We start from the raw sequence: 18,758 nt of genomic DNA, 5'->3' as shown, positions 1-18,758 counted from the left end.
GAGAACAAGAACCTAGAAGTTATTAAAAAATAAATTATTGTAGGTTTCTAATGTGCCAGGCATTGTCACAGATATGGGAAAAGACATTTCAATAAACAGTTACAGCCAATGTGATATGTACAAGTATGTTCAAAATACTTGTGAAAGATCAGAGGACTGAGTAACTAACCTGTCTCTATGGTGCCAGAGAAGGCTTTATATAAGAAGTAACATTTGAATCTTGAAAAGATATTCCAGGGAAGAACGAACAGCATGCATATATATAGGCAAAGAGGCACGAAAGAGGACAGCATGTCTAAGGAACTGCAAACAATTTGGTGGGTCTGCACTAGCGTGTTTAGGGAATAGTGGTGTGCCAGGGGAGACAGACTGGAGAAACAGGTGGAGGTCAGATCATAAAGGACTTGTATGTCACAGTAAGTGGTCTAGGCTGCCAGCTAGTGCCACAGACACAAAACTAAAGCAACACGTTACATCTGTTTCAAATTAACATCTCAAACAAAACAATATGAATAGGAGAGAAAAAAATTTCAAATTGACCCTACTTACCTTTCAACACTATTGAGATAAGAGGACCCATCATGGCCTCCTACTGCATATAACAGGTCATCAAGAACACTGACCCCAACTCCACATCGCCTTTTGCTCATTGAAGCTACCATTCGCCATTCATTGGTCTGTGGATCATATCGTTCAACACTGGAAATGGCATCTCCACTGCACCAACCACCAACTGGGGAAGTAACAAATGGTCAGGAGAATACCTGTCCTAAAGCATAGAATGTATCACTCACTGCTAACTCTTATTTGGTTAAGTCCTAATGCTTGGACTTACCAAACGCCTCTAGAAGCAGGTTAAAACATAAGTTATGATTTTTACTTATTCCACTGGGATTGCTATAATCTTTAGAATTTTCTAAATAAGTTAGTATTAGGTCCATTTTACAGAGGAGGGCAAGGACACCAATTCAAATTATATTGGGAAGTAATGTGGCATTTAATGGCTAGAACATTGAATTTAGTTAGAAAACTAGGGCTTGACTGTTGCCTCTACATAAGTGTAATGTATTATCAAAAACCAAAAGAAGAACCATACCTCAGAAGCCTGTTTAAAAAAAAAAATTCTTTTATTCTATTAGGTGAGAGGGATTTCGGCTCATCTGCTCATGACCTCATCTTGTGACTAAATACAAAAATTCTTACGACTTATAAAATGTTTTGCCTTCTGTTTAATCTGCAGCCTGTACTGAATTCTACAATATCCAACATGACATTCAGGATCAGAAAACATTTTGAAGAAATTACATTTTTCATAAGTAAGTAATACTCAGAATAACAGGTTCAAACTGAGCTCAATAAAGCTTCTCTGAGTGTTCCCTGAAAAAAAGTGTAATTATAGCAGATAAATTTAATTTGTTATTCTTTAAAATCATCTCTATTTCAATCTAAAATAAGAGCTAGATTCTGGAGCTTAAAAAGTGAAGTCTAAGGATAACTTAACCTCAAAACATTTGAAAACTAATGGTTTCTTGGAGGTCTCAATAACTTCCTGAGCCAGAATAAAATGCGAATGTTTCTAACCTTCTTCTGGTGGATTTGAAAACTCATTCCTTATTTCAAATCTCAATATGCTGTATACATTTTATTATGATTTCATTTAAATTAGGATATTCAACTAATACTAAATCACAGTAAGTTTTGTCTATATTAATTTGCTTAAATTTGAATTCTGTTCTGGGATATATGCCTGGAGTTTCAATATCAGAGAAAACATCTTAACTTCCAACATAAAATTTGGCTGCAAATGTGAGGGTTATAAGCACTTGAGACAAATCAAACAGCCTAATTATTAAACCTCAGGCACAATTTATAATGAAAGCTATTAAAACCAGCTGTTTATTGGATTACACGGCTCCAAATCAAGTTAATATCACTTCATAATCTGTGTTCTTTGATACTAAAGAAAAAAAATAGGCCGTTAGGAAATCAAATTTAAACCTTTCCTGTGACCTGGGGAAAAAAGCAAAGGAAAAAGTTGTTCAATTCCACTGCCTCATGGCAATTTTATGTGCATTATGATTTCCAAGGCAGCAGGTGATGGCATAACGGGGACAGAACTAGCTAAGTTATTATTATAAGCCAGTACACTGTACTTAGCAAGATAAAGTGTATGCATAGTTTCTGCTGTGAGAACTCTCAATTTGTGTTAAGTGATGTACTTAAGAAAAAATATTGCTGAAAAGGTGACATATAGTTTTATATGCGTGAGATGTTGACTGTGAAAAGAATTACTTCACAGACAGATTTGATCAAAAAGTGTTACCTTAAAGTAGGCAACTTTCACAAAGTGTCTGGAATAAGGATCAGTGAACTGAATACTAAAAAAAAAAAAAAATCCCCAACAAAAAAGAAGCACAGAATTGAGAAGCATCAAGAAACCTAATGTAAAACAAGAGGACAAACCAGAAGACATCAGTAGGAGTAAAATGCTGAGTAATAAAACTACTGAGATTATAGATTTGATCTTAAGCTTCCAGGATGAAGAAATGAAGACTCAATTTTCCAAAGTTAAGTGAGAACTGGTAATTTGGCATTCCAAAGATATTGAAAAAATTGCAATAAAAACCAAAGCAAATTAAGGATTAAGTTTTAAGTAGAGACAGGTGGGTCAAGATCTAAAATAATGTCAGTGGAACAGTATCACTCAAGAATAGAGGTCAGATCTGGATAGCATAAAAAGACTGAGAAAGCAGGGAAAACCAATACAGTTGTAAGAAAAAGACCTAATGGTTTTTCTCTACAAATGAAAAAGGAAACTTTTAGTTTAATAGTGGAAAAGAGGTGACAGACGATTTAACTTTTCTTTTTTTTTTTTTTTTTTTGCGGTACGCGGGCCCCTCACTGCTGTGGCCTCCCCCGCCGCGGAGCACAGGCTCCGGACGCGCAGGCCCAGCGGCCATGGCTCACGGGCCCAGCCGCTCCGCGGTACGTGGGATCCCCCCGGACCGGGGCACGAACCCGCGTCCCCTGCATCGGCAGGCGGACTCCCAACCACTGCACCACCAGGGAAGCCCTAACTTTTCTTCTTTATGTTTTTCTGTGTTAACAAATATTTCTATATTTCATGTGTATTAACTTCTATAATCAGAAAAACTTTTAAAAAAGTGTTATTTACAAATAGGTTATTGTGGGACTTCACTGGTGGTCCAGTGGTAAAGAATCCACCTTCTAGTGCAGGGAACACGGGTTCAATCCCTGGTCAGGGAACTAAGATCCCACATGCTGCGGGGCAACTAAGCCCACACCACAACTACTGAGCCCGTGTGCCTCAACCAGAGTGCCCGTGTGCTGCAAACTACAGAGCCCATATGCTCTGGAGCCTGTGCACCACAACTATAGAGCCCAGGTGCTCTGGAGCCCACGCCACAACCAGAGAGAAAACCCGCACCCCACAACTAGAGAGAGGGCTGTGCACTGAAACAGAGAGCCCGTGCTGGGGCTTCCCTGGTGGCGCAGTGGTTGAGAGTCTGCCTGCCGATGCAGGGGACATGGGTTCATGCTCCGATCCGGGAAGATCCCATATGTCGCAGAGCAGCTAGGCCCGTGAGCCATGGCCGCTGATCCTGCGTATCCGGAGCCTGTGCTCCTCAACGGGAGAGGCCACAACAGTGAGAGGCCCGCGTACCGCAAAAAAAAAAAAAAAAAAAAAAGAGCCCGTGCTGCAATGAAAGATCCCACATACCGCAACGAAGATCCTACATGCCACAACTAAGACCCGACGCAGCCAAAAATAATAAATAAATTAAATATTAAAAAAAAAATAAAAATAGGTTATCTTTCATGCACAAACTGACATTAGCAATCCATTATTGTTTTCCAATTTTCCTTTTCCATTAATCATGATGGGTCGATGCTAATTTCTCACTAGTGTTCCTCAGGATCAACAGCATGCAATTAATCTTTATTGATGCCTGCTCTGACAAGATTGCTATACAATCTGGAAACTACAAAAATAAATCAGAAATGGTCCTTGCTCTGAAGTAGTTAAAAATATAGTAGAGGAATCAGATACCCAATCAGCAATATGAAATTATGAGATTACTAGCAAGAGTTTGAGATCATGGGGCTTCCCTGGTGGCACAGTGGTTGAGAGTCCACCTGCCGATGCAGGGGACATGGGTTCGTGCCCCGGTCCGGGAAGATCCCACATGCCGCGGAGTGGCTGGGCCCGTGAGCCATGGCCACTGAGCCTGTGCGTCCGGAGCCTGTGCTCCGCAACGGGAGAGGCCACAACAGTGAGAGGCCCACGTACCGCCAAAAAAAAAAAAAAAAAAAAAGTTTGAGATCATGAAATTGATCCAATGTAACTGGCTTCTAAAGAAGGCAAAGTGTGATTTCATTAATACCATGATTTAATCAACAGAGGCAAATGAGATTTTAGTGAAGATGGTTACACTTTGAAAACATGGCACCTGACAATTTATAATCATGTTATATTGGAAGAATATGGTAGGAACCAGCAGGATAAAGATGGCAGCTGTTGAGTAATTCAAGTCAAGTTTAAATTTCTATTTAATGGAGTTACATTATTGTCTTTCAGCATCCCCAAAGGTGTACCTTGTCTAGTTCCACTGGATTGGTAACCCCCACTGAATCCATAAAGAACCCTGGACCTGAAATGTATTGTACTTTCCATAAACCTATTTGGCTTTGTTTCTAGCTTTTGATCATAGGAAGGTTCTCTTCTGTTCCATTTTCTCCTGAGTTCCCATTATCCTCCCCTCTTCCTTAATCTAGTTCTTAATTCACTGCCAGAATGTTCTGAGGCTGATGAAACAGTAGTATACTGTCATCCCTTCTCCAGGTACCATAAGAGCCAAATAAAATAGTTAATAGATCTTGATAACAATGGATATACCTCCACAAAGATGGCCCTACTAGTACTAGAATTCCTGAAACCAACATGACATCATGAAAATAAACCTTAGGTACCAAATAATTAGATCTTGCATCCTTCTAATTAAAAAAAAAATAGATAACTGACTTTCATAATTGGGGAAACAGAAACGCTGATGTAATTTATAGCATTCTTGTATGTATAGGGAGCTGGCACATAAACTACTTTTATAAATAAAAGACATTTAACAATATAATTTATCTAGTTTAACCGACAAAGCTAAACAAATGTTATAAAGACCTCCCTGGGAACTTAACCAGATCTGGCAATGAATTTATTCACCGATTTATGGCAACTATAGATGGTATGTGGGAGTGAGGAGGCAGATGTACATAGGTGTGAGCATGCAAGCAAGTAGACTCACATGAGTATGTGAATATGTACCTGTGCATGCATATATAGGAATGAAAGTCATAGGAATAAATAAGAATGATAATAGAAATAACTATTAATAACAATAAACAAGAGACATAGGATACTGAGAGTATGGGAGAATTCAGTACATGATGAATTAATAATCAAGTTTGAAATCTAAAACAGGAATGAAGGAATCTTTCAAAAGAGAAGGAAAAAGCCCGATGAGGATTAGACAGAAAAAGAAAATGTGGCATCAATTTTCTTCTTGAAGAAATGCTACAGTCCTCTATGTGAAGAAATTTAGATGAAAACATTTAAAAAGGAGATCTCAAACATAAATTATCAAATTTTTCTTCTAAAAATGTAAGGGAAGATACATTCCCACAGGCCAAGAGAAAATAAAATTAAAGGGAAAAAGATAGGCAAGTGGTTAGGCTGAAGGGAAAGGATACTATGCCCCAGTGATTACATAGAATTCCCTGATGAAAAGGAATAGAACACTTAACATATCAAACAGAATCCGAGGAAGCCTACACTTAAGAGCCATGGAATTACTGAAATGTGGGAGCATAAATACAAAGAATACAATAGGTTCCAGCTAGTTCCATGAATCAGGATTTGAAAAAAAATTTGAAGAGAAAGAACTTGCTATAGACTGAATGTGTCCCTCTGAAATTCATATATTGAAATCTATTCCTCAATGTGATGGTATCAGGAGGTGAGGCCTTAGGGAGGTGCTCTGCCACCATGAATAGAATTAGTACTCTTATAAAAGAGACTTCAGAGAGTTCCCATGCCCCTTCCTCCACATGAGGACATAGCAAAAGATGAAAAGATGGAGTCTATGAAGAAGGACAAAGTGGGCCCTCACCAGACACCAAAATCTGCCGGCACCTTGATCTTGTACTTGCCAGCCTCCAGAACTATAAGAAATAAATTTCTGTTGTTTATAAGCCACCCAGTATATGGTTTTCTGTTATAGCAGTCTGAATGGACTAAGACAGAACTAGTGAGAAGTTTTACCAAACAGTGAGAAAGTTGTTATTCAAGTGACTAAGAGAGCTGAATTTATGTGCACAGAAGTGAAATATCTAAGATTGAAAGTTCTCAGATATTTAGGGGCAGACAGTGGGAGCAGAATGATACAGCAGGATGTCTTGGGCTCAGTCTAGCTCAGGAGAGCTAGGAAACAGTGTAACTGTTTAATGTAAGGTAATGTTTCTTGACAGTTCCATGTAATTATGAGGTGACTGGCACACTGGAATATAAAATTCATGCATATGATTTATTATAACAAAACATCCACTGCATGACATTTTTAGATTTATATAAAAATGCAGCACTCTTTTGGAGAGCACCAGTGTTGGATCATGAGTTAAGAGTCAAGATACATCATAACTTATTTTTTGTTTGTTTTTAAAAGGTGTGAACATTTTTTTTTTACAATTAAAAAAGTATATTTTATTTTTTTGGCTATGTGCTGCACAGCATGCTGGTTCTTAATTCCCCAACGAGGGACTGAACCTGTGCCCCAGGCAGTGGAAGCACAGAGTCTTGACCACTGGACCACCAGGGAAGTCCACATCATAAATTATTATGCATTTCTTACAGATATCACAACCGACCAAAGGATACTCAAATGACAGTCTCTCAAGTGGGAAAATATTCGGTTTAGTCACAGTGTATTAAGATCCAAACCTGCAAAGAGTACTTCTCCACATCGAATAGGTTTCCGTGGTCTTGTCCTTGGTCCTTGCATTAGTGGTCGTTCTTGAGGCAATAGAAGATAGTTTTTAGCCTCATCTACCAAGTCTCTGTGGAAAAATTCTGCCGTTATTCCAGATGTCTAAATAATATTGTTAGTCAAATCCCAATATGGTTAAGGAATATGTAAGATGGCAAAGGGGAGCAAGCATACATCAAACCAAATCATGAATGCCAGCCAACATTAAAAAGGTAACAAACATGCGAGCAATGATGCCAGTCACACTGTGAGCTGTGAATTGATTGGTATTTCCATCATGACTTCATATCTTACTGCAAATTTAGCCTAAAACTCAACATGCTTGATGCTAACAATAACTTATGGGAGACTAAAAATTACAAGTTAATTATCAGCCTGCATAGTTACTGCTTTCTAATGAACTTTACTAGATTTTGCAGGACACTGGCAAAGTAGCACATCAGCCATGACACTAGATATTTGCTAGATTAAAGTAACAAAACTAGGTCAAAAATTGGATTGCTAAAAAGAAACACTATTGTCATTTAATATTAATTTTCTATCTGGTACTGTATGAATAGTTTATTCTCAACAAGTCTACTGAGGATGAACCCAGTTTTTTTTTTTTCTATTAAGGTACTTTATAAGAACCTAGTAATTACACTTGTTAAATACAATATCCTAACTCAAACTATTTATGTACTTATTTCACTTGAGTCCTTTGAGTGATTCAATGTGTGACTAGTGCAAAGTCAATCTGTCACTCTGTTCTTTCTCAACTCTGAAAGTGTCTCCTAAATTACACTATATTTTCATTTCTCTATTTACTTTATATTACATCGAGTAATTTATTCCTGCTGGACCAGTCCCAGGCATGACCCAGTAATGTACTTCCAGTATATGGCTTTGCTAAGGCCTCATCTGAGTTTATTTATGCTAAAAACAAAAACAAACAAAACTCCCCCAAAATCCCAAGCTGATGGCCAAGAACTTTTTCTAGCTTCCTCAGCTAAAAACAAAGACTGTGATCTCCTAATTACTGGTTTTTAATTAAGTTGTTCAAGGGTTCCTAGAAAGAGTACTATAGAGCTAATACTTAGTGGCCAACACAAAATTAATAGTAACAATAATAAGGGCTTAATACATATTAACTCATTTAATCTCCACCACAGCCCTGTGGAATAGGTACTGTTATTATCCCTATTTTATAGATAAAGTAACTGTACCAGAAAGAGGTTTAAGTAACTTGAATAAGGTCACACAGCTAGTAAAGAATAAGGTCAGGATATCAGGAATGGGCTTCTTTTAAAAGTGACTTTAGAAGTATCTTTAATTTCTGCATTGGAATCAGTACAATCCAATTTCTATTTTATGGGAGAGGGGCACCTTTGTATTGTTTCTTCAGATTTCAGCAGCCATAGTTCATGTGGTTTTCCTTCTGCTGTTATAAATATTTTGGGGGAATTAATTGCCACTTGTCTTTAAGTTTAAAAGGTAAACACCTAAAACCCTCTCTAACATCTCCTGTTAAAGGAACACACTTCAGATTATAGAAGAAATGCAAATGAATCTATATGTCCTATCTCTGTTCTAGAGATTCCTGATTCTAGAACAAGTTTCTTTAGTCACAAAAGGAGATCCAAAGGTTGGTATAGTTTAAAGAGAGTTCTGACTCACTCTTTCATTTTTATATATGGAACATGCTGGGAAACAATAGTTAAAAACACCGTATAGTTTAAGATTTGAAACTGAACCTTAAAATCTGTCAAGTGGAAAAGTAGTTTATTAGATTTTGTATATAGTACAGAGATAGCCCAATAAAGTAGGTGTTCTGTTTGTTTGTCATGTAAAAGCATTTAGAGTTTCTTTCAGTCAAAAAAACATTATGAAACTGCTTCATCAAGCTCTAGTGGAAATCTTTCCATAGCTACTTTAGGGGTGTAGTAGACCTTTAACTCTGTCCACGATCTCAGAAAGCAAGGCTGATCCTATTCCCTAACCAGGCATATGTGATGGAATGAAAAAGTGCTCCTCATACACTTTTTTGATGGAGTCAAGAGCATTATTTATCTCAAGAAAAGATGTATTAGCAGAGAACTGCCTCTTCAAACTCAAGCTTGCATTAAATCTTAGAAATCTACCTCTTTATTGCCACTTCTACACCAATAAATACCACACATAAAAAAACTAATGGAATGGAATACTGTAAGTTCAGTCATCTCTTTTTCCATCTCCTTTTGACCCTAGCCCAGAAGAAAAACCACTTAAATACTGCCTTGATTTCAGCACTAAAAAACACAATATTTAGGAAGCAATATAAATAAGGAAATTAGGAGAGGACAGGAATGTTTGGTTGTTGATTTTTCCCATCCAGGGTCATTCATACCTGCATTCTTCATCACTTTTGATGAGGGGATCAGAGCCTACAGTACCCACCAGAAACTTGGGACTAAGCAAAGGCAAACGAACATGCTGCAGCACCTATGAGATAATAAACACTATTAAAGGCACAAACTCCCATCTGCAAGATATTTAAGAGAATACATAACCCATGCTCCCTACTGTGTTTCCAACTAGTTTGAGATCTAATTGGATTAATTAATTGATCTAACTAATAAACAATGAAGATGGAGGGAAGGCATAAATACCAAATTTATTCTAACAACCAATTCAGTAATTAGAATAATCAGAAAATTGAAAGCACACTAATATCACTTTAGAATGCTACTTTATGCTTTCAGAAGTATGTTGCTATAAGCTCTTCTATAATTAGCTCACATGGCTGTAATTAACAATCTAGAAGAATATCCCATTAAATTGCTAAGGACTATCATCATAATAACAAGAACATTAAATATTTCATTTAGTGACCACTTATGACCCATTTAATTCTTTACTCTTCAAACTGTGGTGGGATTTCCAAGCCATAGGGAAGGGAAGCATGATAATTGCTATCCTTGCTCTCTTTTGTTCATTTTGTATCATTTAAGTTCTGATTTGTGCTATGGCCCAAACCTAGAGTTGATGCAAAACAGAAGAAGGAGCAAAAAGTTCATAATGATAAACGCTTAAAATGCTTCTTAACACTTATCTCCTTGATTATTGGAAAGAGATGGTCTTTTTTACAGTCTAATATGAAGGCTAGTGAAGACTGTTTCTTTTCTGCAAGTCAAATACATATTATTTCATCCAGTACCAAACAGTTACTTAAAGAAGCATTTCCATCATACCTGGGGTAACTGAGGACGTCTTTCTTGAATACTGTATTTAACCCAGGCCATCACTGCATTGAACACCTGTTCTTCACTGCGAACATTTAGTTCATCACTAGATATTATATCAATGAGTTGATTGGCTGGAAGCAACATGAACTCTTCACTTTCCATTACCTGTTTGAAGTTCAGTAAGAAAAAAAAAAAAGAACTCTGATCAGATTTGATTGTTTTAATATTTTTCTTCAGGGTTGTAGGGCAAAACTCTATTCCACAATGGAGCTGAAGTTCAAAATAGTACCAGAGAACAAGAAAAGTTTAAAAAGAAAACAGAGATAGGTGGAGCACAGAGGATTTTTAGGACAATGAAACTATCCTGTATGATACTACAATGGTGGATACATATCATACTACAATGGTGGATACATATCATTATACATGCGTCAAAACTCATAGAATGTACATCAAGAGCGAACCCTAATGTAACCTAATGTATTAACTCATAGAATGTACACCAAGAGTGAACCCTAATGTAACCCTAATGTATTATCACCCTTTGGGTGATAATAACATGTCAAGGTAGGTTCATTAGTTGTAACAAATGTACTTCTCTGGTGCAAGATGTTGATATTGGGAGAGGTTATGTGTGTGTGGAGAAGAAAGGGTACATGGGAACTGTACTTTCTGCTCAATTTTGCTGGGAACCTAAAACTGCTCTAAAAACACAAAGTTTATTAATTTTTAAAAAGGGAACATAGAATACAGAGGGCACAATTAAAACTTAGGAAAAATAATAATTTGTGATTTAAGCAATTTAAGAAAAATGATACTTTTTTCCAAAATGAAGTATGAAGATAAAAATTTATATTCAAAATAAACTAAACTAACTATACCAAATTAGAACTCCCAGAAATATAAGAGGCATATAAAAAAAATCAGGAAAAGCTTTCAGAGGAAGGTTAGTTGCTGAAAGGGCAATGTCTGGGGCAGAAACACCCAAGGGGCCAGTTTGAAAAAAGAATGAGCATGTCAGCATTTCTACAAGCAAGAATGAACATAACGATGAGAGCATTAGACCCAGGAAAACCCCTCTGAGGACCAAACCACTCTGATATGTTCATATTCTCATATATATATATGAAACTACAAACACACCAATTATTTATCTGTACCCAAGGCTTTAGGGCATTGTCAGAATGGAGATGAAATGGCAACATTGCTGTGCAGTCCAGCCACTAATCCCCAAATCTTGTAAAGCTTGTCATCGGTATGTAGAGTAAAAGGGACAAGGTGCAATGCAGAGAAGGGAGATGGTCACTGCTATACTCCATGTGGTTTGTTCTCCCCTTCAGAAGAGTATGCTACATGTGATGTCTGTTAGTGTAGGAAGGATATGGTTTTAAGAGCTCAAATTTCCACCATGCAACCTCTGATGCAGACGATGTATTCTCTCGGGACAGGGTTATTTTCATGCTCATCAAAAAGTCAGAATATTTAGCAGGAAACGAGATAAGCCATAACAATGTGAATATGTGATTAAGAATTTTCCCCCAAGTACATTAGAAAAAATGCAAATCTCAAAATAAAAGTTAAGGGCTATAAAGTCATCTGTACTTATAGTAGAAAACACTAATGAGTACTTTGAGTTTTATGGCACAAGTCTTCATATCATCTGAGTGAGAGACTTTCTGGGGTTCAGGAATGAAATAGGAAACCTTTAAATTTTAGGTGAGGTTGCTTAGCCAGGTCACTTAGTTAGAATGCCTGCATTGTACTCTCTGTGGCAGGGTTGTTGGATTTAGCAAATAAGAGTACAGGGCATATTTATACTAAAAACTATTTGTTGTTCATCTAAAACAAATTCAACTGGCCATCCTGTAGTTTTATCTGACAGCCTTATGTTGGGGGCTATAAAGTCAAGAGCCAGATTTGGGGCCTAGCTCCAAATAAAGTATGCTGGCCTTCACGGCATACAAAATTTTAGCCATAGTTGTATCTTTCTTTCCTCTTATTTTCTTTTTACTCTGATTTCTTTACTTAAGACAAGTGGTATTGTAAATCTTTGTGAAGTACGTTAACATTCTTTTAGGATCTTGTCAGAGTATAAATTTTTTCCCCAATTTAGTGATTATAAAACAAATATATAAATATCAAGGAACACCAAGATGGCAAGAAGACACAAACATCTGTGTGAGAAAATGTTTTTTGGCACTAAGAGCAAAGAGTAAAAATAATATTTTTGATGAACAAAGTCTGATTAAAACGTCACTTCTCTTTTTTCCATCAACAAGAAAAAGATGTTAATGATCTACCATTAGGGCAAATCTAGCACTGAAGTCTATCCTTGAACCAAACAACCAGGTTAAGAAAATAATGCTTTAAAATACCTGCTTTTAAAATAAGAGTTTGCAGGAGATCTAATTTTAAGTCCCACACTATTATGGTAATGTGCTTACTTTTAGTTTCTTCAGATAAATGTAGATAGAATCTGAAGAATGAATAAAGCTGAAAACAATAGGAATGAATAAGGAAAGTATTCTAGAGTTGTAACAGAAATGAATGGTGAATTCAGTGATGCTGAGTTGAAAGAAAAAATTTTAATTTATGAGCAAGCGTAACACCGTATGAATTAAGTTATGCCTAATAAAATAGAAGGAAATTAAATATAGATTTAAGTTCGAAAATAACTTAAATGAATCACAAGTTTTCAGCCCCAAATGGTAACTTTCTTTGCATCTACACAGAACCATTCTAGTCCATGATCAAGGGTAAGGTCTCCTCACTGGGATTTCAATATATCAGTTGACTTTGGAGGCAGGGTTAGAACTGCAGGGATTTCTTAATCTGGGGTCCAATGACTTTGGCAAATTATTTTGGAAATCCTAAATGATGGCAAATCTTTATTTTTTGGAGAATGGATTTGATATTTAAAAATAGTGGAATGAAGTTAAGAGTCAAATCTGTTAAAGAAGTTGTGTGAAGGAGTTACTCTGAATGAGAAATTAAGTGTGACTATAAAATACTGACTCAATAATTAATTTTAATGAAGTATAAACTCCATTTAGTTATGGTGTATTCCTCTTTTTATATTTTATTGGAATCAATTTAATAATATTGTATTAAGGACTTTCTCATCTAAATTCGTGAGAGATATTGATCTGTAGTTTTATTTTAGTGTCTGCGTTTCTGACATCAGGGTGATTTTGACCTTGTTTGGCAACCTCCACCACTTTTTTCTGAAAGATTTGGTATAGGATTAGTATTATTTCTTTCTTAAATGTTTGATAGAATTCACCTTCTGGGACTGGTGTCTTTTTTTGTGGGAAGGTTTTTAAATCATTGGTTTAAAATTTCTTTCACAGATATAGGGTTATTCTGGTTTTCTGTTTCTTAAGTTTTTGTAATTTGTGTTTTTCAAACAATTTGTCAATTTCATGTTGTTGAATTTATTGGCAAAACATTGCTCATGATATTCCCTTATTGTCCTTTTTAATGTCTGAGGGATTTGAAGTGATGTCCTCTCTTTTATTTCTGATACTGGTAATTTGTATCTTCTCTCCGTTTTTTCTTTATCAGTACAGCTAGAGGTTCATCAATTTTTTTCAAAGTACCATTGATTTTTGCTTCATCCTTTATACTTTGTTCCTTCTACTTTGGGTTTAATTTGCTCTTCTTTTTTTCTAGTTTACAAAAGTAACCACTGGAACAAAAATACAAACCTTCCTATATACTAAAAGATATTAAAATGAAAAGCAAAGAAGACACTATACAGAGAAATAGAGTAAAAACAACTAAATCAGATACTATTTACAAAAATATAATATAACAGAGTTGAGAACAAACGTATCAGTCATAGCAATACATACAAGTGGGTTTTAACTGCCTATTTAAAGAAAAAGATTTTCAAACTGGCTCATAAAGCAAAACCCAATTCAAGAAAAATACCTAAAACATCATGATGCAAAAAGACTAAAAGTAAAGGGATGGGCAAAGATACATCAAGCAACTGAAAACAATAAGAAAACAGGAACAGAAAGCCAGATATCAAACAAAATAGAATTCAGAGAACAAAATAATTGAATCTGACAAAGGAGGACACTTTACAAAGCTAAAAGTTACAATTTATAAGTAAGATACAAAAGGATTATATATTCATCAAGCAACATAGTGACAACAAATATAACTACAGATAATGCAAGGGGTAATAGATAGAAACACATTAATAAAAAGAGACTAACATATGTGGACAAAAAATAAGAATATAAAAGAGCTAAGAGGGGAGAGTAGCCAAGATGGCAAAGCAGAAAGACCCCGAGCTCACCTCCTCTCATGAGCACACCAAAATCACAACTATCTGCAGAAGAACCATAGATGAAAAAGACTGGAACCTACTAGAAAAGATCTTCTACAACTAAAGATATAAAGAAGGAACCACAACGAGACTGACAGGAGGGGCAGACTCGTGATATAATCAAATCCCATAGCCCAGGGAATTCCCTGGTGGTCCAGTGGTTAGGACTCTGCACTTTCACTGCCGAGGGCCCGGGTCCAATCCCTCACTGGGGAACTAAGATCCCACAAGGCATGCAGTGCAGAAAAAAAAAAAGAAAAAAAAATCCCATAGCTCTAGGAGGGCAACCAACAAACTGGAGAATCATCATATTGCAGAGGTTCTCCCAAAGGAGTGAGAGTTCTGAGCTCCATGTCAGACTCCCTAGGCCAGGAGTAAGGCACTAGGAAGAAGAACCCCCAGAGCATTTGGTTTTGAAGGCCAGCGGGGCTTAATTGCAGGAGCCCCACAGGACTGGGGGAAATAGAGACTTCACTCTTAAAGCGTGCACACAAAAATCTCACGTGCACTGGGACCCAGGGAAAAAGCAGTAATTTGATAGGAGCCTCTGCCAGACATACCTGCTGGTCTTGGAGAGTCTCCTAGAGAGGTGGGGGGGGGGGTGTGTGACAGTGGCTCACCCTGGGGACATAGACACTGGTGGCAGACCTACTGGGGAACATTCAAATGTGTGAACAATGCTACTGGCAGTTGCTATCTTGGCTCATTAGCAACAAGACCTGGCCCCACCCAATAGCCTGTAGGTGCCAGTGCTGGGATGCCTTGGGCCAAACAACTAAGTGGGCAGGGACACAGCCCTATCCATCAGCTGCCTAAAGACTTCCTGAGCCCATGGCTCTCTCTAAACACGCCCCTAGACACAGCTCTGCCCACCAGAGGGCCAAGGCCCAGCTCCACCCACCACTGGGCAGGCACCAGCCCTTCCCACCAACAAGACTGCACTGGCCTCTAGACCAGCCTCACCCATCAGGAGGCAGACACCAGAAGCAAGAAAACTATGATCCTGTAGCCTGTAGATCGAGTACACCAACAGCAGGCCAGACCATACCCTGGAATCAGCTGGGACCTGGCCCTGCCCACTAGCAGGCCAATGCAAGGTTTGGGACACTGTGGACCCATACCCAGCTGTGTCAGGAAATGCCCCCATATTCCCCAATAATCTGAAATGAGCTCGGGGATCCCTGGGCCCTACAGCAGACTCCAGGAGCCAGCTCTGTCTTCTGGTAGTCTGGCTTCTGGTAGTCTGGTCCCAAAGACCCTGGTCCCAAAGTCCCAGGGTCTTTGGGACCCTGACTCCACCCACCAGTGAACCATAACCCTGGGGCCCCCTAGGTTCTGCAATCATCTGCCTTGTGACCATGCCCTACTAAACAGCAGCCAGCAGCATCAACACAAGGCAGAGCTTGGCAACCAACTGGACTAGGGGCCAACCAAGCCTAACAGTCCACACACATAGTCAGCCCTTCACAACAGAAGGACCCACACAGCCCTCTTACAGGGAACCCCTAGAGCATACAGCTTGGGTGACAAGAGGGGAGTGTACTGCTGGGATGCAAAGGACATCTCCTAGAGTAGGGCACTTCTTCAAGGTTGAGAAATGTAACTAACACACCACATACATACAAATAAAATACCAACTTAGACAAAATGAGGTGGCAGAAGAATATATTGCAGATGGAAGAACAAGATAAAACCCCAGAAGAACTAAGTGAAGTGGGGAAAAGCAATCTACCTGAGAAAGAGTTCAGAGTAATGATCATAAAGATCAAAGAACGCAGGAGAAGAATGGATGCACAGAATGAGAAGTCAGAAGTTTTTTTAAAAAAAAACAAAAGACAACTTTACTTATGAGACTTCCCTGGTGCTCCAGTGGTTAAGATTGAAAATATAAAGAAGAACAAAACAGAGATGAAGAATACAATAAATGAAATGAAAAACACTCTAGAAGGAATCAGTAGCAGACTAAATGATACAAAGGAACGGATCAGTGAGCTGGAAGATAGAGTAGTGGAAATCACTGCTGTTGAACAGAAAAAAGAACAAAGAATGAAAAGAAATGAGGACAATTTAAGAGATCTCTGGAACAACATCAAGTGCAATAATATTTGCATTATAGAGGTCCCTGAAGAAGGAGAGAGAAAGAAAGGGCCTGAGAATATATTTGAAGACATGCTAGCTGAAAACTTCCCTAACCTGGGAAAGGAAACCATCACCCAAATTCAGTAAGCTCAGAGAGTCCCACACAGCATAAACCCAAAGAGGAACACACCAAGATACACTGTAATCAAAGTGACGAAAATTAAAGATAAAGAGAGAATATTAAAAGCAACAAGGGAAAAGCAACAAATAACATATGAGGGAACTCCCATAAGGCTATCAGCTGATTTTTCGGCAGAAACTCTGCTGGCCAGAAGGGAGTGGTACAATATATTTAAAGTGATGAAAAGGAAAAACCTACAACCAAGAATACTCCACCAGCAAGGCTTTCATTCAGATTTGATGGAGAAATCAAAAGCTTTAAAGACAAGCAAAATCTAAGAGTTCAGCACCACCAAATTAGCTTTATGACAAATGTTGACACATTATTGACTGGGGGACTTTTGCAGAAACTAACACCTGTGGCCAGTGATTTGCTATATAAGTGAATATTGAAACACCTGCATTTGAGTAAATATCAACTTTTTTGCACTTAATGTATTTATTTGAAACTTTGTACATATCTTACTAAAGCATTCTAATATTTCATTAGAGTGTGATGGGCAATATAGCAGGAACCTCTGTGCAGGGGAAAAGAACATCTCTTACAAATATACTGTGTTTCACTGTGCTTTCCCCTGGAAGAGCAGACTTACACTTTCTGGCGGCATTTTTATTTATTTTTTAGTCCTGTTGGTATTATTATCTCTAGAATATGTTCTTTTATTTTACCTGATAGTTGACAAGGTGGCTCTTTTAGAAATGCCACAAGAAGGACCAGGTGTGGGACTACCACTACATTCATCAGAATGCCCAGTTACCCATTCTCTAGCTACTGCTGACAAAAATTGCTTGTAAGTCATTTTATTCTGTGCATTAAGGCTACAATAAACTTTAAACACATTGAATAAACTGTAATTACTCAAATAGAAACCCACTTTCTTATACCGTTTTCGAGTTTTCCAGAGGATACTGAAGTTTGCCAGATATAGATCAGATCAATCAACTCCTTTCATATATTTATTATACTCTAGTATACAAGTGGGCTTAGTTATCTGATGGCCAGTCCTCCTGTCTTCCTTTCCTGTAGGTGCTGTGGAGTCTTCATGAATAGCTGTCACCATGCGGACTAGCCTCTTGTCTTTCCATGTAAGAAGAATCGCTTCTCCCTTCCATAAGAATGTCATTTCTCCCCTCTGTAGACTTTTTAAAATTTCTCCTTTAATTGGTTTGGTAGACCATGATTCTCTCTTATAGTCCCACAAACTCTGGTTTTATTTTTCAACAATATTTCAGATGTGGACACACTGTTGTAATAATTGTCTTGGTAAATATGGTGCCATGAACCAAGATAAAGTTGTATGACTGATAATTTTGTTTCTTGCAGTTTCTTTCCTTCACCTGTTTAAATTTCAAGTTTGCATGTATACCCAGTTTCACTTTAGCTAACCATCCTGAGCAAAACTCCATATTTTGTAAGTTTTCTGGAATTATACGTTTTGAATCTGAGTCGTCCTCTCCACTTTATCATTGCCTCATCAAGTGATAGCTCTTGTTTGGGTATAAAGATCGACTGAAATTTTGGTAGAAAATAATCCAAGAGAGGTTTAACTTTTGAAATTCTGTCTGCAGGAAGTGGAGTTTCTGATTTATCATTAAAGTGAAGAAATGTCATCATTTGTTCGAACCTTCTTCTCATGATAATCTTTGGAAAGATATGTACTTCACGTAAGGGATCAGTCGATCAGTATTCTTTCCAGTGTGACTTTCTTATTTGTCCCATCAAAATTAATAATCCAAGAATCTTCTTCATGTCACTATTGATTACATCAGTCCATTTTAAAGCCTTCTCATACTTTTTATATGATTTTTCATTCTGTTGGTGATACAAGTTTGAGAAGTGACCAACTCGAAAAAGTCGTTACCAAAAATTAGCTCTGTTATTTCACTAACACTTTGCGG

At 37.5% G+C, this 18,758-nt stretch overlaps 1 protein-coding gene and 1 long non-coding RNA gene across 5 annotated transcripts in view; one reads left to right on the top strand and one right to left on the bottom strand.

Moving 5' to 3' along the window:
* The window catches only part of LOC116762609, a 40,528-nt gene extending 22,195 nt beyond the window's left edge, over window positions 1-18,333 (top strand). Inside the window, exons 2-3 of the long non-coding RNA XR_004352296.1 lie at window positions 1,241-1,316; window positions 17,887-18,333. This is a non-coding gene — a long non-coding RNA (uncharacterized LOC116762609). The remainder of the gene's footprint in view (window positions 1-1,240; window positions 1,317-17,886) is intronic.
* KLHL20 (kelch like family member 20) overlaps window positions 1-18,758 on the bottom strand; it is a 78,044-nt gene that overhangs the window by 28,010 nt on the left and 31,276 nt on the right. For all 4 annotated transcript variants that reach the window (XM_032649785.1, XM_032649768.1, XM_032649794.1 and 1 more), the window contains 4 exons: window positions 10,268-10,426; window positions 9,424-9,518; window positions 7,013-7,128; window positions 550-733 (listed from right to left, as the gene is read on the bottom strand). In XM_032649785.1, the coding sequence (XP_032505676.1) occupies window positions 550-733; window positions 7,013-7,128; window positions 9,424-9,518; window positions 10,268-10,426 (554 nt within the window). The remainder of the gene's footprint in view (window positions 1-549; window positions 734-7,012; window positions 7,129-9,423; window positions 9,519-10,267; window positions 10,427-18,758) is intronic.

The sequence above is a fragment of the Phocoena sinus genome, chromosome 1, assembly GCF_008692025.1.
Source record: "Phocoena sinus isolate mPhoSin1 chromosome 1, mPhoSin1.pri, whole genome shotgun sequence".
In the NCBI taxonomy this organism is placed as follows: Eukaryota; Metazoa; Chordata; class Mammalia; order Artiodactyla; family Phocoenidae; genus Phocoena; species Phocoena sinus.
This window is presented reverse-complemented; position numbering and strand designations above follow the sequence as displayed.